This window comes from Anoplolepis gracilipes, chromosome 17 (assembly GCF_047496725.1).
Source record: "Anoplolepis gracilipes chromosome 17, ASM4749672v1, whole genome shotgun sequence".
In the NCBI taxonomy this organism is placed as follows: Eukaryota; Metazoa; Arthropoda; class Insecta; order Hymenoptera; family Formicidae; genus Anoplolepis; species Anoplolepis gracilipes.
In genome coordinates this window covers 9,168,812-9,192,096 of record NC_132986.1, presented here as the reverse complement: position 1 = coordinate 9,192,096, position 23,285 = coordinate 9,168,812, and the positions used below count along the sequence as shown (strand labels likewise).

The window sequence follows — 23,285 nt, the reverse complement described above, 5'->3', positions numbered from 1 at the left end:
ATTTTTACTTATAAAACAATTTTAACTTATTAAAATTATAGATTTTTGAAATTGTTTTACTGTACAAAAATTAAATAAATTAAATAAAAATTTTATATTAATCTTTCAAAATTATGTTATAATAATAAATTAATATTATCAGAGAAGTGAAAATATTTCTGCAACAGTGTAAATATTTTATGCGTCTAACTTTCAAGAATGTGAAATACTTTTAAATCTTTTCAGATCTTATTTTTTAAAGATCAAAGTGTATATAGACTTTTATTTGACGAATATATGAGGTATATCGGATAGAAAAGAATTTGTATACTTGTGTATAAAATGTTGTTATTCTGAAGGGAGAGTCTTGAAGAGAGAGAATAAAAATCGTTTTCGAGAGAAAAGGATTAGAGGCACGGTAGATTCGCGTAAGTTATTAGCAACGATCGAAAGCAAACAGCAAAAGGTAAGATATTTGCGAAGAGAAGAAAAAGGTTGGACAAAAGAACTGAGAGATGAAAAGGACAATAGTTGGAAGAAAATCCTTTGCGGATATCTCGTATGAAAATCGACGAGAGTTTGCCTTTCAAGCTACCTCTTCGATATACTAAATACAAAGAAAAAGAAGAAGAGAGACCGGACAGAGGAAAACTTGACGGAAATGGAGGATGAAAGAGTTTGGAGCAGCAGCCTGGAGAGGGGAGAAATGTGGGAGAGTAGGGCAGAGATTGCCGGGTAACACAGCGAGGGTGGAATAAGAGCTCCCCGGGGTGCCTAGCAACAGGTTGCAATTCTAAAATTTCGACCGGTGTCGCGACGCGGCAAGTCTCGCTAAAGCGACCTATATATTTTCCCTAAACGCGTTTATATAAAGTGCGTCGACACGTCTGCGTATCTCACGTTCGATTTTTCATTATCTGCCATGAGAACGTTCAATTTCTCATTATCTGTCACGAGGTGGAGGAGTGGAGAAGAAGAAGGAATGAGGTTCACGTTTACACGACATGCCTGTGCGACTTTTATTCTCTCTTGTCAAGTTTTACTTTATACAAATAATATTTTGTAAAATAAATAATATAATTCATATAATAATAATAATTTATGAATTAATATTTAATAAATAATTAAATTTTAATAGATTTAATAGTTGAATAATATAGTTTAATATATAGAGAAAATAATTTAAATTAATAATATCAAATATATATAAATGAAATAAAATAAATATCTCTAGAAAAATGCAATAAATATCTAAATAATCTTAATCACTACATAAAAGAAACTGCATAAAAATACTCTATTTCTCAAGTTGTTTACATACCGATACATGAATTATTAATGAATTATTATGCGATTGTATTATTATTGATGCACTTTACTTTCGATGTATAAATTATGATGTGACGATACACAATAAATCTGTCGATCTTTATATATGTATGTTATGTACATAGACTTTTATGCTATATCTAATTATACAGTGAAGAATAAACAAATGAATAGCTGATGTAGAAGAAGATGCTTTGTTATGGGATAAAATTGTTCAATGAGATGAACTGTACGAGCTTCAGAATTCTAGCGTGAAAGATTTATAAATTGATTATTTTCGAGCGTTAAACGCATAGTGAAACGATGATGTTCATTCGGGTGAAATTTCACATTGCGCTGCGATGTGTTGTGTGCATTGCAGACGCGAACATGTGTCGATCACAGTATCTAATGGATTGTAATTCTGTTTTGTTCATTTGATAGACGGACCGAATAATAATTTGATCACAATTAACCCATGTGAGAACCGACATGTTAACGCGCATGAATTGTCAGCCAGATGATCCTGCGTCACATTTCAATTTATGAGAAATCGAAATTAATGAAAATCATGTTCTAATCATTTCGCCAAAATATTTGTACACCTTATGTGGAAAATATTATACAAGATTTAAGATGTAGATTCTTTTTTTAAGGAATTTAAAATTGATTTCTCTTTAAAAAATGTTGTTGAAACTGTATAAAAGTTGTCACGAACTCTTAGACTTTATTATTAGAGATCGAATATATATCGATATAAATCTTTATTTTTCGTTAATTCACAAAGTAGCTTTCACTTCGACGTGATTTCAATTTCAGGTGCACATTTGCTAATATGTTTCAGTCACATAAATTCGACTTCTATTTCATTTTATGAGCAGAATTTCGTAACGTTTCGTGAAATTATAATTTCAAAGTTCAAGTGCCTTTTGAGCTGCACTGCCATAGAAAACACGCAACATGTAAACTGCATGGCCAATAAACTCTTGATTTAGAAATATGTATCTACTTAGTGCACGCCGATCTCCATCTGCTTAGTGTAATGCGCTTAGTGAGAAACTTGATGAAACTCGACATAACTTACAATATAGTTCGTATAAATTTGATTCGAGAGGGGCAATAACGATGAGAAGCCACGCATTGTGAATATTCGCCGTAATTCCTGGTTGAAATGATTTTATCTCGAAATATTTATAACGTTTATTGAATATAAAATTGATATAAAACAGATAATATCAAGAGCATAATTGATTATATCAAGCATTGCTCAATTTTTTATTTGATTCTTACAGTTAATATCAAAATATAAAATTTTGTAGACACTATTTATGAAGTGTCAATAAAAACATAAACATTATTTTTCCTCATTTTCGTTAAAATATACATTGAAATATATAACTCTCGATGTGGAAAATGACTTCTCCGAGAATTTCACATACTTTGACATTTGCGGGCTTTTTACATCAAAGTTTTAATTGCCACAATTTCGAAATCATACTTAATGACTTTTTGTATACGTCCTATTTATATACATATAGTACATGATGAATATCCATGAATTGTACTTATTTCCGAGACTAATGAACTCGATGAAACGTCACATTCGAATGATGATTAATCGGATTTTGCGGTATCTAGATGGCAGTGGCGCTTTATTTTCTACTTCAACGTAGGACGGACGCTTTCAGGAAATGAAAGGAGGTAGGAATGGAAAAGAGAACCGCGTGACGTTTGAAAAGCCACGAGGAAGCCGATATACTGACGCGAACGCGGGTAATTAATAGAATATTTTATGTGCGTTGCCGAGACGTTACTTTTAATATTACTCTTGAATAAACGAGCCTTATGTAACGTATGAATGGTATATAGGTATATGTGAAACATAAGTCGCGTGTCGAAAACGACAATCTTTTTTTTTTTCCTTTTTCATATTCAATACGACCGACTTTTTCTTATCGATCCAACGAAGATTAGTTAGGCATCGTCAATACATTAAGGAAAAAAAGACTATTAATGGCCGCGGCACGCGTCAGAAAATAGACGAACACAAGTGCTTGATCGCGTGACTACCTATCCGCCCTGTAGATGTGCCAAGACTAGGCTAGACAATGTAACCTAATTAATGTAAGAACGTTCCGCTGAATTTCTTCCGTGCACCATTAATTTATTCCTATAAATTTTTTTTGTCCATTCGACTGGCTTAAAAAACTTATTATCGTTACAGGTTTATTTAAACGTGCCATCGTCGATTTTTGAATAATTTTAGGGAATTAAAGAACATTTAATAATAAAATAAAATATTTAAAAAAATTAAATTAGAAACAATCAAGATGCTCATCATTCTTCCTTTTTTATTTTCTTTCTGTATAATATAATCATATCATTTTTCCGACACATTTTTATTTATATTATAGAAAAGAGAAGTTAAAAAATATATTTATCAATCTTCAAATTAGTATAAAATTTATTACGCACTTTGAAGATCAAGCTGCGATTGCAGAATTGAAAATAAATTTATTCTTTAAACTTTTATTTTATAATATACATATAAAAATTATATACATATAAAGTTACGGGTAGTAAGGAGTATATATTGTAATGATTTAAATATTTTGATACAAACAAATGCATAATTTATACTTTTTACAGTAATAGGTATCTTAATGTGTTGTAATATTCCAGTTTTGATAATAAATAAAAATGTAACAAAAATATATATATTTTTTTACGTAATTTATATTATAAAATTTTCTTCGTGTATAAAATCATGTCCATTTTGTGACTTAATTAATTCATGTTTACTTACAGGATGCTGGGTAGCGTGGGAGGTCGACACGTGTCTACGCGTCGGCGTGGCAGCAACCCGTTGATGCGTGGAGGTGTGGGCCTCATCGGTTATGGCGCCACATCCGGGATCGGCGGAAATGCGGCCGATGGCAATGCGATGCATTCGGAACTGGTCCCCAAGTATGCCGCCAGGAGACGAAGAGCCGTCACCACCAGCGACCACAAGAGCTGCGCCCTTATACAGACGCGGCTCAAGCTTGGCGATATTATGTGAGTCACACCCTTTATATTTTCTTATTCAACCCTTTAGCTATGATAGTTTGAAAACTTCATAACGACATAAAGAGAAGAAAATAAAATTTCAACTATTCATGTCATCGAGACTTGCTGGTATCTATTGTATGTTTTGAGCGTTAATGTTATCATTATTTTATAATAATTGGAGATTATATTATAATATGAGACCATAATTGCAGTGCATTCTCATCTTTTTCATCGGCAATTTAAAAAAAAAAAAATGCTTACACGTATCATAGTTAAAGGGTTAAGGATAATACTTTTGAGATCTGTGCTGTTATAATGATCATTCATAGAATTACACATTTAATAAATGGATTGTTCAGCATAAAAATATCACATTCTAATAGGAGAATTTTTATTAATAATTTCCAAAATTCATATAAAAAATATTAAATTGTTCTTTTTTTAAACGATTCTTTTTAAGGATATAAAAATGTAGATTTATCTTTATCAGAAATTATTGAATGAGCATGATACATCTCTTATCATTCGAAATTCATTTTACTACTTTGTACTATCAGCGCAATCTATTTTACCGACGTAGTTTTAACCCCTTTCATCCCCTGTATACAACGTTATGTCGGTAAACGAGCTGACTATGGATTATGTCGATAAAAAGTTTTACAGTATACGTACTCTGTCGAACTTGACTCATCGAACGGTATGTTTCAATCCACTTACGACGGTTGATAATATTTTGCACCCCTACATTTGCAACCCTTGTTAAACAAGCATCGGCAAGTAAAACATGAAAGCTTTCGTCTTGATACTTCGCTACTAGATAACAGATAATGGTGATTTAATTATTGCTATTAGCTATTGAATTATTTGTACCAATACATTGCAATAAAAAGCATATTTAAAAGTCATCTCTTAATTTATAATTTTATATTTCTTAATTTCTTGAAAATTTCATTAATTATAAATTACTATATTTTTTGATAAGACAGAATAAGTCAATAGAATAACTTTTAAGAAAAGGATAATATTATACAAAAAGTAATATTATATATATCTTTTTTTATACAATTATAATTTTACTTACAATATTCTAATAACTTTTCATACAATTAATTCATACAATTATACAATATTGTAATAATTTTTGGCGTTATTGTCGCGGATAGTTTGCTTTCTCACTTTATTGCGAAAAAACCTCTTGATACAGCCGATTTATCCGTCAATGATAAAATGATAAGCCTTCGATCACGTCGCGGAGATGGTGCCAGATGGGGGCTGCGCCTGACCATACCGGGTCATGCACTACTGCGGCCGAATTAAAGTCTAATGTAGCGAGGTGTCTGTACTCCCCTCGCGTCATCCGTTCGTCCGTCCAGCTTTACACACTATCGATTAGCCTTCGATTGTTTGGCCGTTACTTTCTATTTCCAGCAACGCGCGCTGTCACCGACCGTTCACCAGCGAATCTAATTACGATCTACCTGTCCACCAACGATCGTTTTCTCCTCGTACTGTTATTTTTCTACCTATTCAAAACACTCGTTTTCTATTTTCGAAACAAGCATATCGAGCTTCTTATGGACTTTCTTATGAATACAGAATCGGCAAAGTGTCACTTTGAACTTTTGCTGATATTTAGCGGATTCCGTCTTTCAATCGTCTTATATTTAATGTTATAATTATTTTATACAGAATCGTATTCGATTTTATTCGTTGCTTGTTTTTTTCTTGCTTATTTTTTTTTTTTCTACTATTCTCTTATTTGTTGCAAAATCATGATCTATAAATACTTTACGATACATATTGTTGTTTCTGATATTATTTCACAACTGAATAGATTTAACTCTTAAGCAATCCTGGTGTTAACTGGCTAATATTTCGCTTGAAATTCAATTAATTAATATTAATTCTTTCTCGTGTGTTCCAATACCTTTATATTTCACAGATTTTAATTAACTGATAATATTATGTAAAAATGACTATCTCATTTTCAAAACCAATATTTTATATTATTAACATATTGAAGTGTAAAAATCTGGTTATGTCCTGAATTCCATATATTTTGGGACATAATCATTCTTCGATAAAACCCAAATCGGCGATACGATCGGTAATTGCGATGAGGGTGAGCGTTCTCAAGCAATTCTCTCTCTGTCTCTCTCTCTCTCTCTCTCTCTCTCTCTCTCTCTCTCTCTCTCTCTCTCTCTCTCTTGACTTCTCGCAAAAATAGAATCAATAAAAGGAATCGACGTTACGTGGAAGTAGGTCTGCGCGCTATCCCGCGAGTCAACTCGACAAGGTTCTCGACCTTTGCTATTAAGGGACGTACCTATCCGAGCGCCGCGCCGCCGTTCTGAGCACCCTTCTTTATTTATCGCGCTCAATTCCGCGTTGTCTTTGTGGTCGCCGGCGGATCGATGCCCGACCGACGGATTTTATTAACGAGTGCAAATCGATGTTGCTCGAACGTTCTCGCCTGCCGCGTACGAGATTCGTGTGATCTGAGCAGAACATGAACATCATATTAGCTTGAATTGCAAATAATAAAATAGATTCAATATTTAATTATGTATATTGATTTTATAATTTTATATTTTATACAATTAATGTTTTGAATATATTAAAAGACAAATCTATGAATATAGAGTAACACATACATAGTATTTCATATATATTATGAGATAAAAAATTCAAGCAAACTCGATTATAAAATTCACTTATTTGTATATTTTGTATTAGTTTCTTACAAATGTGAAAGTTCAAAATGTAGAACAGATCAAAATTTTGAAGCTATTGTTAAAATATTAGCATTAAATTTCAAGATGGATCATGGTTTTACGGCGTCTTATTAGAAAGTTCAATATAAGTTACAAATTTCACAAAAGCGTCTAATTTTCTTTAATATTAAATCACATTATACTAATGTTTTTAGAACAAAATTTTATTTTTCTCATACTACGGAAACTTTTATATTTTCTTTATGTAAATGTAATAAATATATCTTTTTCCGATACTGAAATTTCCAAATAATGTACTTAAATAAAAAAAAAAAAAAAAAAAAAAAAAAAAATATAATTTTAAAGGAAAAAAAAATAAAATTTTTTTAAGTATTTACATAAAAAAAAAAAAAAACAGATAAAATATTTTCATGCTCTTTATATTTTTCACATATACTTTTATATTATATTTATGTATCGATACGCCGGCATGTTTCACAAGTTGTACGCTGAGCTGAGCTTCTATTAACGGTTGCATGGCCGACTGCTCGTGGCCACGACGGTCCAATTCTACGCATTGCCGGGGTATCCCCAGCCAGGCTAGGGGCGCATGCAAGAGCCTCGGCCGATACCATCTAACCCTGATCGGTCCTAACCCTGAAACCAGACTACTCCCGTGAGCTTTCATACAAACACGCGCCGCTACTTTTCTCGATTTTCACACTGCTACAATACGCGTAATTATGCGCTTTGCGGCAATATATAGGGTGACTATGAAATAAACAGTTTTTGTTTCGAGAGAGAACATTTTTCCGCTTAAAAGACTCTGGTGCAATTATTCTTTTGACATAAAAGTTTTTCGCTAAAATTCAAATCTAAGTAAATGTAATTAACCGATATCATGAATCTATAAGTGTTTTAGCTAAAATTATAATGTCCCTCTTGGGTCTTATTTTTTTTTAGATATTGAAGAATTTCAGAGTCTTTCTCTTTCTTTAAATACAGAGAAAAGTTGCTCCCGACGGTGTAGTCTAATTTTATCCTATATTCTCTAAAATTTCTCATTTTGAAGAAAGTGCGCTCTAATAACATTTGCATGGGAATTACATCAAAATTTTGTACCGCATGATAAACTTGGTTGTACATAATTCATCTCATAAAATAACAACAATGCCATTGAATTTAAGCAAGAAATTTCCCTATTGCGGAAGTTGTAGACAGTAGGCTCGTGCGAATTCAGTTTTAGTTGCGCGATGCGGAATTGGCAAAAGGTCTGGCGAAGATTCCGGTGATAAACGCGATTTGTAAATTTAAACCGATTGACACAACATGGCTTTTTGTTTCTTTGTCTCTCTCTCTCTCTCTCTCTCTCTCTCTCTTTTCTCTGCTTCCTTGCTGACTCGCGAATTCGGTCCCTTCTTGTCTCGGCGGTGAATCGAGCCGACTTGGCGCGGTCGTATGTTTCAGGCTGGCTGCCGGCTGCCGCCGCCGCCGCCGCCGCTGCCGCTGCCGCCGCCGCCGTGAATCAATACCCGCATTGCGCGTGCCACCTCTCTTTCTCTCTCCCTCGTCAGGCTTCTACTACCCTTTGCATCTCCCTCCTTCTCTCTCTTTCTGCCTCTCGCACACCCTCCGTAAACTCTCAGTTGCTCTTGGTCGTTTGGGGTGCTCTTTCTTCTTCTCTCAAATTTACTCTCTCTCTCTCTCTCTCTCTCTCTCTGTCTTTCCTTTTCCTTTTCCTTTTTATTTTCTCCCTCACGTTTCGTCGTTTTCTCTTCCTGTCTCTTTTCTTCTCCCTCTCATATATTATCCTTCTCGTTTCTTTTTTCTTTCTATCTCTTCTTCCTGCATTTTCTTCTCTCCATCACTCTCCATTTTCTCCTCGCTATTACTCTATTTTTCTCCTCCCGCACAATCATTCTCTCTTTCTCTCTTTCTGTTCTGCTTCATGTGGTACTTGGCACTTTTTCTCTATTCCATTCTCATCCTTTCTAAAGCTCTACCGATCCGTTTTTCCTGATACCTCATGTTGCATCTCGTTCATCCTTTCTTTAAACCAAAGCGGCGAAGATCAAGGAGATTTAAATTGGAAAGATAGCCAAATAGGGAAAGTGACGAATATGGAACATGAACGAACAATGATGAAAAGCTCTCTGATAGTCGAATAACTCCCGGCTAGGCACGCCGTGTGTTACGCGGAAAAACACATATATGTACGTGCGAAGAGTCACCCACGCTGTGACCGACATCTTTTCTTGACGTATTTTCTTCTCAAGAATGCGGAGTGCATTCTATCGAGGAGTCTTAGATCCGTAGATCCGCGAGCCAGTCAGTTGTGTTTCTTGAAACTTTCATCCCATTCATCTATCGTTCATTCTTGACGATTTCAGAAGGGTTCGTTCTCAAAAGTCAATAGGATGCAAACGGCAGTAGTAACAGCTTGACACTGGTCAGACGAGACTGCATTATGATCTGTTTATGATACAACTTTACTACTATACATCCTTTACTGTTCCTTCTATATTTTGAGTTAAATCTGGATGTTTTCACGTAGTTTTATATAATTTTAATTGTTTGTGTATAATGTAAGGGGCTTAGGCTTCGAAATTGCGACGTGACATAAAATTTATATTACCTTGTCAGGTTGATAATTACGTTCGCTACTGAATGCGGCAATCTGGTTCTCAATTACGTTTGCGCATGATGTTAAAAGCTCTAACCGCGCTGCAGAGATATTTTATGATTTCTTTTTTTAAACTAAACCATTGAGATGTTGCCACGTCGCGGCGTTGTTTAAAGAGCGACGATTTAAAAAGTTTAATCCGACGATTAATGTCGGCGCGACGTCTCGGCGACGAGTATCGTTTTTCTTAACTTTAGACGGGTGATAATTCTCCCGCCTTTGTAGTAAGGGGTAAGATGGCAAATACGGGACAAATACCTCTACCCCGTCAAAGTCACCGGCGTCGTCGTTGTCGGGCAGACGACGTCGTGTCTCTTCCCCAAGGGCTGTTAACTCACGGGGCAGGAGCAGACCTGTGGAAAAACCACATATGTGGAAATCTGCCCACGCGTCTTCCGTTTTATCGCCTGACGTCACTCGTTTTTGAGTTATTCTCAGCGCTGGACGAAGCCGTTGTCGGGCGAGCGAAAAAATATATAATAATATTTATTTGTTCTTAAAAATTTTCGACGATTTAATTTTAAGATTGTTAACGCTGCTTTAAAAATAGAAACAGAAGTGATATTTATATTAATTTTTATAAATTAATTTTTATTAACAATAAGAAAGAGAGAATGTAAATATATAATATAAGTTTTATAAGTTACACTTTTATTTTTTGATTAACAGAGTTTAGAATCTTTTAGAAACTTGTGCATGATGCAGATTATTCAAGTGAAAATATTGAATAATAGTTATATATAATGGCTATATATAGTTTTAAAAAGAAAAAAAACAACTCGTGCATGTATGGAAGGATTAATGATATAGTCGCGTTAGATTTAGTTATGCGATGGTGGTACGTCAGTGATAAATATATATGACACCTGTTGTTACGCCATTAGTATAAAACATTCAAGTGTACAAGTTGAAAAAACTATCAAACATTGTAATATTTAATCTTTTTAATCTTATGGAAAATTGAGAAAATTTAGAAAAACTTGTATATTAATGGAAATGTTAGCAAAAATGATCCAGAAAATTCTAATAGGTAAGAAGAGTTAAGATCGCGATTAAAACTGACTTCCGCTCCTGTCAAACTTTTGTACCTCTAGATTGTTCCGAGTAATTATATAATTATTATAATTGCTATAAAATAGAGCGAAATATTTTCAAAAAATTAAAGAATGTGAAGAACTTTGCTACGGTCAACTTGGAGAACTCGAGGAATTTGTAAGATAAAAAGGTGACTTGCAGAGGAAAAAGTTTTTAAATAATTAGAGATTATCCCTGCGGCAGGACTAACTTAGCAGGACGGTAACTACTAGCAACCCACACGTCACCCTCCTGACATTTCCTTGATATTTACGAAAATTAGATTGCCATTAACTGGCAAACCTTTTATTTTCCCTTCGCACGCACGCATATAGTTCACGCAAACCCCTCGGCACCAATATTTATATATACATATATGTATATATGTATATAATATATATAATTTAATAATTATTACATATAATATTAAAAAATTATTAATATATAATTTTATGTATGTTCAACTTTATATTCTGTAATATTTCCTTAAAAAAGGTGAAATGCATGCGCGTGCGTATCTAGTGTATAATATTTCACAATTTATATTTTATATTTTATAAATACGCAACAATTTTTTACGTAACTATTTTATTTTCCAAGTGCACTTTTACTTGTCTAAAACTTTTTTAAAAGGTTTGAAGTACAACTTTTGAAGTTGTTTCTCACCCGCGTAAACAAGCTTTATCGGAACGACAAAGCGAAACTCTAGAATACGCGTGAAATTTTTAAGCCGGCCGAGAGACGTTCTCGGCTTACACTCGATGAAAACGGAGAGACGACATCGCTACCTGCGGGGTCACTAAACTCCGGCGAGTACGGCCATTACTTGGTCGCGTTCTCCCCGGGATAATATTTTGTAATAAAACGCTGCGTGTCCGACCGGTTCCGGTTGTTTCATTCGTCTCGCTTTTATTTCGCTACGCTTCCGAATCTCGATATCCGGAGATTTGAGGCGACTACCATAAGCTAAGTCGTTAACGGCTGCAAAAGAAGCTTCGTCAAAAGGTTCGCGCCTTTACATTATTATTACAATATAATAATTATTTTTTATTTATTATATTACACTATATATATATATATATATATATATATATATATATATGTGTGTGTATATATTATATACATAGACATTTTCGTGATTATCTACGAAATAAAAAAATATATACGTTGTTAATATTAATAAATTATTTATTTCTGTTTGCGTCATGGATATCACGTGCACACTTACTACAAGCATGTAAGGAAAATCAATTAATTCTCACATCGGTCGATCGGAAACGAAAGAAATTGTGCGATGCGGAAACCTTATTGTCCCATTCTTCTTATAAAGCAACATAAATCCATTTGCCTTTGTCATCGTATATATCAGAGCCAGCTTTATGTCTCAAGCGATAAGGAGGTCTCAGGACAAATAAATCGATGACAGTCATAACAAGATTGTACATTTTAAACAGGTTACTTTAAAAATTGGAATAAAAATGTTTATTATACAAAATATCTTCAAGAGACATATTTTTAATCGCTGTACGAAATAAATAGAGAGAGGATAAATCGAATTATAAGTTGAAAAACTACGCGTTTAGAGAAAGTTAGAGAGAGATATAGTAATTAAATGAGAACGTAGTATAATTGGACGAAAGTAAGATCCAGCCTTAATTGTTAAAGCTTGATAATAATAAACTGAAAATCGATAATGACAGTAATGGAGAGGAGGACAAATCTTAATAGCCGAAGGTGACTCTGCTACTTTCGCTGTGTTAAGGATCGACAAACTACAATACATATCTAATAAAGTTCAAACCACTTGTGCCTTACGAAGCCTCGTATGCACACGCTCGCTGTGACCCATCGCACTTTTTCCATCGGTATATGAAGTCGTTAGACACGATAGTAGATAGCGTGGAGCATTGCCCGGGTTGTTTTGCAGATCGATGGAGCCTCGTCCGGCAGACGTAAATTTCCTCGGTGATACTTCCTTCCGATTCTCTCGGACTTGTAGATTTATATTCACATCCCGAACTTTTCGCGTAGGACCGGCCGCGCGAACGGCGAACTTTATTTCCGCTCGGTATATTTTCTCTGAGCGATCCTCGCTCGGCTTATCTAGTTTTAAGGAGAGTTCTCAAATTGATATATAAAATCCAAGATAAGAAGTAGACTGTGATAATAAATAATAATGAGGGTGACAAAGAAATGAAATAGGAGTGTTGAAGTTGTATTATTGTCTGCATCTAGTTTGAATTTGGTCAAAAATATTTCTATCGCAATTCCAAAATATAATAAAAAATTATAATAAAGTATAATAAAAAAAAATTTACAAATATGAAAAGAAGCAGAATTTATTGTTTAAAAATTGCGATTTATAGAGATAGAGATTTAGTTCTTTATGTCTTACGACCCTATTATTAAATTAGGACATCTGTCTATTTGCTGACACGTGATGATAAGGCCTTCGCACGATCGCACAGGAAATGAAATTATTACTATATTTACTAGAGAAGGCACGTGTCTTCCCATCTCTCGCCGGGCATTCTTCGTTGTTCGCTTAGCAGGATGTCTTTCTACAGCCAGGGTTCCATTAAATTTTAATTCTTTCACTCGTCGTTTATCTTATAAACATATATGAACATACACGCGCACACACACACACACACACACACACACACACACACACACACACACACACACACACACACACACACACACACACACACACACACACACACACACACACACACACACACACACACACACACACACACACACACACACACACACACACACACACACACACACACACACACACATACACACGTACGTATAATAGCACACTTTCTTGTATCCTCTTTAAATAAATTATCTACGTACTTAACGAAAAAGTACTAATAAATTTAACGACGCTCAAGTTGTGCAAGAAAATAGTATAAGACTTAAGCAAAATAAAATGAAGAAAAACCCAGTTACGCTTTAAAATAGTAAATAAAATCTGCCTATTAACAGAATTAATAAACTTTAATTGTAATTGAATTAAATTTAACTCAATCGAAATTTAATTAACAATTTAATTAACGATTTTGTAGAAATTCTAGTTCTTTCTAAGATTTAATGACTCGAAACTTTAAATTTTCTCTTGATAATTTAATAAGATGTTAAAGTTTCAGGAGGGCTTTAAATAAATCTGTCACTTAGAAGTGGTCGTCGTGGCCGAGAGGCACGAATAGGAGAGCCGCTCGACAATCGATTTGCCCGCGATATCGAATTATCTCTCGTGCAGTCTCTCGTGGATGACCGACGATTTTAGCCATGGAAAGCCCATGGCACGTTTATGGTGGCGCATATGATTCTAGGTCGAGCCTTATTGGCCGATACGAACGTGACGTTATTGCTCTTTGACAGACCGATCGTATGATTCGATTAAAATTTTCCACCCCTGTATAGTATAGTATAATCTCACGGATGCGACGGGCTACCCAACGAATGACGAAAGCCGCAGGCCAACGACGTTGTTTTCGACGTCGTCATCGTCGCTCCGTGTAAGCTATATCCGGAAAAATCGATTCTCGACGAGTCGAGGAAAAGCGTAAAGCGATGAGATGAAATTGCGCCCGTACGAAGAAGCTCGCGAAAGTTTCTCGGGAAAATCCGAGCGTCTCCCTACAGTTACAATTGAACGCGATCGAACGGGTCTAAAAATATACTGCATTCTGATATATTTCCTCTTCTAAATTCAATTTTATTTAATACAATTTATTATTCATGTAAAATTTTTTATTTAATATTATTTATATCTTTATCTATATTTATTGAAATGTTTGATTAAACTTGACAAGCAAAAAGATTCGAGAGAATTGTATATTTAATAAGCTTGAATCAAAGTTAAGGAAAAAAAATACGCGTACTGTAAAATAATTTTAGAAGAAAAAAAGAGCATCATTTTTTTATTTTTGAAAAATTTCCAACTTATATAATTAATTAAATAAGAATCGTTATAAATCATATGGGTCATTTCTACGTATATGTCTTAACGGGAAAATAACACAAATAATATATTTAAAAAAATAATTGTAGCACGTGAAATGTGTAAGAAAAATTGTGTGTGAAAATTTTGTAATGTCAATGATAATAGCCGTTATACTCGTGATTTTTACTCGTATTCCAAACAGCGATCATCGAACGATGGACGAACGGCTGAAATACCATCGATGCCAATAGCGTCGTTGATGTCATCGGCATGCCTCTGAAATGACGTTACATTTAAGCTAACTAGTAGCTAGATACATAGCATACATACCTACCTACCGTACGTTATTCCGCGTACGTAGTGACTTTCGACCTTTAACGTAAGTTCGACGAGGATGTTGGATGAGCTTGCAGCGAGGATGGACATGTCCTACTCGTTACACGCTGGAGTTATTTCAATTTGTGGAATATCGTCGAAATTAAAGTCGTGGCGTTAATAACGATAATGCGACAACATTAATAAAGGCGAGAAATGAACAAAACGACTAAAAAAAATATTAACTCAAATTTAATTTTTTTTATTTTGTAAAAAAAATAAAGAGATGGGTAATTCTAATCTTTTATTATCTCCAATTAAAGAGCATAATTGAGAATACGGTAGAATATAATAAAAAATATTATATAAACAATATTATAGAACAGTAAAAATTAAACTTGGAATGAATTGTTTTTGAATCTTTTACACAATTAAAGTTAACAATTAGCAAAAATAGATTTTAATTTAGTTGATTAATATAAATATATGTCCTACTTACGTATGTAGATGTTTATTTTAAAAGAGACAGCAATGTTAGAATAAAAGGATTAAAAACGATAATTTTTATTCTTTACATCCTTTCCATCTTTTAACTAATCGAACCAATCAAAATAAAATTGTTAAATACCGTTTATTGCTTATTCATCGCGAATTGTCTCTTAATAGTTTATTAAGATACTCTCGCTGGCTAAATTAATTATACTTGTCGGCCTGCCTTGTCAAAGCTATTTCAGACGGCAATCACGAGCGATCATCGAAGGAAAGAAGTGTATAGAGTACATATATATCAAGTCACAAAGAGAGACCTACTTTTTCATTTCGCTTTTTTGGGGAGATCATTTCTTTCTTATAATTGAATGCACTTGAACAAACAGACGAAAAAAAAATGATACTTTTTAAAATATCTCTCATTTTAGTAATTTATTAATTTTAACGATTGTACCTTCCATTTTATTTACAATATGCGTAGGGTATAATCTTATTTTATTTCCAAAGAGTTAATCATAATAATACTTTTTTTATTCAAATGTACCTTTTCATTATTTTACTCTGGAACCGACAAATTTCTTATTGAAAAACTGCTTGTTACTGCAATTTGTTTAAACAAGCATAAAACTTTTTTATATTTTTTATATGCCTTTTATTTGCAACATAGATTCTCCAAAAGTGATGTGTGAATTAAATACATCTATTTAATTAATGTCGCGTAACTACTTTGTAATTCTTTCATTTAGATTTAACAATGAGACGGAAGGAAAAAAATCTACCTTCTGCTTTATATATCTGTTCTTGTATTCATTTCACTGAAGTGTAATGTGATCGAAACAAAGATATTCTATAAATACGATTACATCTCCCATGTATATGTATATTCATACAGACTATCATAACATCGTCGTTATATACAATATTTCGATGACAGAGATACCAGAGTTTACAAGTTAAAAATAGCAATGTTTTTTCTAAACATTAAAAAAAGAGACTCAAAGAATTTTAATAATAGTTTTTAAATAAAAGCTTATTTCAAGTTATTTCTACAGAGATATCTAATAGCAAATTTCTTAAAAAGAAAAAAAAAAAAATCTTTTTACATTTCACATATTTAGGAGAACATCAACGATCGCACGTATAAAAATCGTAATTCTACTTCTTATCATACTTTCGCGATTCACCTTAGTATTCTGTTCTTCAAAGGTTTCTGGTCCCCTTAATTCTGCTCTATAGAATAATCTCGTTACTTCACCTTTGGCGGCGAAAGGGTTAAAGGCGTAGAAGCGCGATGTGAGTGTATAAAAAGTCGCGCTTCTGTGCGCGTACGATGTGGTATAAAATTATCCAAAGTCGCCCTAGTGACAACGATGTATCTTCAGCCTCCGCAACACCTACATGCCTGTTAACGTTCTGTAGGATAGACGAACGAGAAATGAGGGTGGCCGTATTAGAGCGAGGGAGGATGATATAGCAGGCAGTTGAGACGAGTTCGACGTCCCACATTCTGTCTAATCTCTAGTCGATCTTCCTGTTTTTTCTTGCTTTTCGTATATTCCTCTTCCAATCTTTTTTCAATCTTCATATCTCGCAAAATGTGGTTTCCATGGAAATATTATCATGCTTGACTTTCTTTATTATCTTAAGTAAATATCACAATCATATCTCTATTGTATATATTTAGCTTTAATTAAAACAAATTAAATTACTACAATAAAATGTAATAAATTATTATTACTTTATATATTTAAAATTACTTAACTTACAAATAAAATAATCTTTATACATATAATAATTAAATTTATTAAATATTATCCTTTTTATTGTAAGATATCATTTTAATACAAGACGGTCCTTTAAAAATTATTTTTACAACAAAAATATTAAAGTAAATCAATATCTCACACGAATTTGATTTGATTTTATCATTACTTCTTATTTGCTTAAGATAATGAATGTTCAGATTTACATGAGCTTTCAATCGTCGATTTTATCGAACAAAGATCTGCCTTAATTGCGAGCATAGTGCACCTCGTTGCGTTTATTGTCTGTCGAGATATGATCTAAGAGGGAAGAAGAATGAAAATGGGATACGAACGAGGAAAATTCAGAATGAACAATGCGGTCGCGATGATAAGACGGCCCTTAACCCTTTCACGCCTAATGGCTTAGATATCAGGTCATCCTCCCCTTTCTGACAAGTCATGTTCCTTTCGCGAGAGAAATATATTTAAAATTGCATATCGTACTTCAGAAATTTCAAAAAAGGCAATTTGATTAAATTTAACGGAAAATAAGTATCGCAAATTATTTGTCGATTAATAAATAAAATGTAAGAAACTAAATACGTGGAGTGATCTTGTTTATTATAGCTTTGAGAAAAGTTGTTAAAATGTACATATTGCATATATAAAAATTATATAATTAATTAATAGCAATGATTATATAACTAATAATAACAATAAAAATATACTAATCTAATAATTATAATAATTATAATTAATTATATTAATAGATTATATAAATTATATAAAAATTAAAACCTTACAATGATTAATATTATCAAAATGTCGTTAATTAATTATATAGCCCAGAAAATATAAGTGAAGTACTATGTACATTCCCCGCATTAATTGCCGCGTGCATTATTATTCCCTTTGTAATATGAAGTAATGGCGTAATAAAACGATATTCTCTGCGAACACGGTAAATTGTAAATAATCGATCAACCGATTCCTCGTACGTAATTTTTTTCGGGAGTATTTCTTTCTCTCTTTTGCTCTGATAGATAAAAATAAATTAATATTAGCGAACAATAAATAATATAATATATGTAGTATATAAATAATATACTTGTGCGCTGATCTGACCTAAAGAAGGTGATATTGATTATAATATAGAATTCTATATAAATAACCGTGACTTACAAATACAAAAACGTAAAATGTTATATATTGCAGATTTTGCAAGTTGATAAAAATGTTTTGATTCATTTTTTATGATTTACATTATAATATAGAGCAATCTTTACAACTTTCTATTTTTCAATGATTACAATTAATTACATATGCAACAAACTCGATTTTCTTATAAACAAGACTACTTATTTTATCTTTGAGATATTATTTTTTTAATATTGATATCGATATATTTTCTTTCAATACATTTTTATCCTATTTTGCTCTTTACGAAATCTTAAAGTTATCTAAAGATTAAGCATCGCTTCAGTTGACAGGTAACAAAAACGAAAATCGTTTCTTCTATCCCTTTTTTTGCTCGCATTTCGTCCTCAATTTCCAGTTTACTGGTCTGATTTTACCTTCGTACACGAAAAAGTGCAGGAATCGCGGTAATTAAGATAATTGGGGTAATAATTCCTGGCCGAGAGCGACGTCACGCGATACCGATGCTGATAATCATATTATATGCAGAGTGTGCCAGATTTGCAGTATTTTATTTTATTTTTACGTACATCTTGAAATAATAATACGAGATTGTCAGAGAGAGAGAGAGAGAGAGAGAGAGAAATGTTATTAATAATTTTTCACACATATAAACACACACATACACACACACACACATTTCTTTAATTATTTAATTTAATATTTTTTTCAACAATACATACAGACAGCAAAATCCTATATTCTTTTGCAAATATCTCATAATTTTTAAATTTTAATAACTTCATGTAATTTTCATGCTTTTTTTAGACTTAATTGCAAAGACAGTAACATTAAAAGATTGAACAAGGGCAAATGCTTTGATCGCGCATCAATCATAGAATTTATATCCTTTTATGTCAAAGCTAACTTGCATTATATGTAATTATGGTGATTTAATTTTCTATTTTAAATAATATTTCCTGAGAAGATAGGTCAATCTAATTTTAGTAGCAACATATTTGCTTTTCTCTTCGATAGAGATTTTATTCTGTTGTAGTATATCAAAAGATCTTTTAGTATTTCTCGTAAATCTTCTGTGTAGATGTATATTTACGAATACTATTGTGATGCTTATTTTTTTGTTAAATGGGGTGTCAATCATCTTTAAACTTCCGATATGTATAGTTTGTTTGAAAAGGATATTGGACACAAAACTATAAAATTTGTAAAAAGAGCAGAAAACAATGCGACAAATGTGATGTTTGTTGTACGCAATGTCGACACTTCATAGATTCTCAATACTTTCACACGCGCTAGAATCGTCTCTATCGAAATAATTGGATTTGGTACCTTGGGGAGACAAGCGCCATTTCCGGTTCTACCAGAATACATAGGAAAAAAGATCTGCATCATTTAAAGTAATCTTATGGAGGTGTGCATCATGGAGGAGTTACTATGCGAAAGCTTGAAATCCTGACAAAGAACTATTAGCAATCAATATCCCTGTAAACATGGAGCGTCATACTTACAATTAGTAATGAATTAATCAATTTGTTTCGCTCAATTTATGTCTCTGACAATATGATAATGAGAATGTATGTAGCAATCAGCTATCTATCTTTATTATTGCGTTATTTGAGAAAAATTCGTCTTTCAAATGAGTAGATAATAAAAAAGAGATCTATAGATATAGATAGTTTTTTGAAAAAATTGCAGATATCTTTATACAAATGACAATTATAAATATCTGATTATTTGTGAGAAATCTGCTGAAAAATAATTATAACTAATTGAACATATCTCTAGATATTATCTTCATAGATATTTATGGTATCTGCAGATAATTTTGAAAGAGATATTTCCAAGCTATCGATAATAAAGATAATTCCAATTAAATATAATTAACTAATTAAAGAAATTTTTCTCGGTCTATATTTAATGTATTTATGTGAATTTAATTTTTCTGAAATTGTGTTAATATTCACAGAAACATTTTTAATTTTTAATATCAGTTTTCTAGTTTACTTATAGTAATTCTCAATTATCTCACAAGATATCGCAAAGTTGCATGGCTATTAATAAATATTATTTTTGATGATAAATAAAAAGAGTGCTACAATTCCATAGAAAGAGGATTAATATTCAGAACGTTCTCGCACGCAGAACTTCGTTATCGATACTTTGGCGTTCAACAATATTCGCGCCGGTAGTATTCACCCTTGACGCGCGACACCGGGGTTGATAGAAGCTGGACGGGTGACAGCTGCTCGTAAAAGAGACCAAGTACATTTTATAACACTGAGTTGAGGGCTAGTTAAAGACTTTACTGACATCAATAACATAACGAGAGTTAGTCTGTTAACACGTACCGTTAATCGCGAATTAGCTTGTGGATAATTCAAATTGTTAACTTAATCTTTTATCTAATTAACGAATATAATTAATTTTTAGTAATTCTGTAATTAATAATCATATTCATTATTCCTAAAATTAGTAGGCGATAATCTTTTGCCCTTTACTATTTGGTGGATGAGAGAAAATATTATTATTAATTATAATAAATAGGTATTAACTGTAATTAATGTTGCATATATGTAATTTATATAAGGCTCTATAATTATTAAAAAAAAGTATCCTCTTAAAAATGCAACTGTGTTGCTAAAAGATAACCAAAATATTATTTTTTTAGAATATACAATAGCGAAGACTAATCCTTTTTAGGATCTTTAGGATCTTTATTCGACTCCGACAGGATCAACGAAACACAATGGTATCTTTGCGTTTCATGATCCGAAATGTCACCAGAGGCGGTTCATCTCTCACGCAAATGGCATGGGGGTTTGTAGGTTATGGGAGGGTTGTAGCTGAAAGAGAAAGAAGGAGAAAAAACACGCACACATACTAACACAGGGGGCTTTCACGCTGGGGATGCGAATGACGGGAGGGTGGAAGAGACGGGAGGGGGAAAACGGAGGGTGAAATTTAGGTCGCCCTGCGCCGCGTGCGGCTCGAAAACTCGGTCAAGTTTTCTGCACCTGCAGGTCGAATGCCAGGACATTCGTGACACCCTTCACTGTTGTCATTGTCGCTTTTCGATTCCTGATTTTTTCATCTCATTTTTTCCCCAATTGTCGTTTTCGTCTTTGCGTTCATTCGATTAGAAATCATTGCGAAAGCGATAACAGAAATTGTTTTATACAGAACGAAAGGCGTTTTTTACAAACTCTCAGAGATAAAAGAATGCTACATTTGAAAAGACCGCTTGAAAATCTTTCTCGTTTTAAAATGCAACAGAATCTGTAAAGAAATATGATGTAAAACTTTATTACTTTCTTATCTTTTTTGATAGTTTGTGAGAAAGAAAAATGTCCAAGATTTTATATTATACCGCAGATTTAATTGCATAGAATTATTAATTTTGTTTTTAACACAAGAAAGAAAGCGATACTTTAAAAAGTTGAGATAATATTACTCATGGAAATTATTACATCAAGAAAAAATTATAGATTAAATTACAAATGTTCTAAAAACCTTTAGTGAAAAGGAAAAATTGTGTGCTCCGATTCAAAGTTTTAACTTGTATCTGTCTTGAAATTTTGTCATGTCAAATTGCATGTATATATTGATGTAGACACCCATTCTAAATGCAATCTTGGTATAGTAAAGTTATATTTGTAACAGTTTATTTATTGTAACAAAGTTACTAGAATTTTTTATATGCGCTTGTTATAACAGAACTGAATGGTCGGAGCATAAATGTTGAAAATAATAAAATTTTTATTAGTATTGTGTTTATATCTCGACACTTTTTTCCTATGTATCCTATCTCCGTGCTCGGTAGATAGCTAGCAATGACGGTTGATAATATCAAATTAAAAATAGTGCACGGATATTAATAAGAAGGGCCTTTTTCATGGCACGATGGAAAAACAGATCGATAAGAGAGCACGAGAACGACGATTCCTAGCTTTCCCCTTTTTTTCCAGAGATATCAATCGGAATGATAACATCGATCGTTGACGTCGTGTTTCGCGATGCCGGATCAGTTTCCCGTAGATTCTCGTCTTTGATAATTATACGGATATATAGCGAACATTCCGAAAGAGAAATGCATCAGATTTCTTTTACAAATATATTATTCGACGGATTTTTAACAGAGAAAATCGTGTGAAAATATTGAATTGATCTGAAAAATTATGATTATGCTGTTGGAAAAAAATTTAACCGAGAAAGAGATTGAGATGTAGCAAATAATATTATAATATATGTATAAAGCAGTATAAGTATACATATCATTACATTAGATATTACGCTGTTTAATGTTGCTGTTTTCTTATTTTTATTAATGTCCGAAATAATATAAAACACATTATTATATTTTTTATGAGACATTAACTGTAATATATCATGTATTGACATTTCTACTTTACGAAACAATGCGGATAAACTGGAATTGACAAGAATGTGTAGAATAAGAAATTGAGAAAGTAGAAGGTAAAAATATATATAGTTTGACTGTTATTCAATCAAAATTTCAAAACATAACCGGGACGAGACAGACATGAGAAATGGACTAGAATGCAGACATCGAGAAGTGAAACAACAGAATAGAATGGACAGGATGGAAGCTGAGATGTAATATATGACATATATGTATAAATAGCTGAAAATAGCAGAATACCGAAATATTTAAAAGAGGAAGAGAAACGAAAAAGGTTTAAATATGCCAACGAGAAGAAAGAAAATTGGTATCGCGCGAAGAGCAAGGAGAGCGGATGTGTAGATTGCGTAGAATTAAAGCGGAGGTCACGGCATGGAATTGTGTTTAA

The 23,285-nt window shown here is 32.8% G+C and overlaps 1 protein-coding gene across 17 annotated transcripts in view; it reads left to right on the top strand.

The window, feature by feature from the left end:
* Positions 1–23,285, top strand: part of Cac (calcium voltage-gated channel subunit cacophony) — a 160,617-nt gene that overhangs the window by 47,670 nt on the left and 89,662 nt on the right. For all 17 annotated transcript variants that reach the window (XR_012048341.1, XM_072909374.1, XM_072909368.1 and 14 more), the window contains one exon: positions 4,096–4,344. Coding sequence is in view for 16 of the 17 variants with exons in the window: in XM_072909368.1 (XP_072765469.1) it covers positions 4,096–4,344 (249 nt within the window). In the remaining variant the exon portion in view is untranslated. The remainder of the gene's footprint in view (positions 1–4,095; positions 4,345–23,285) is intronic.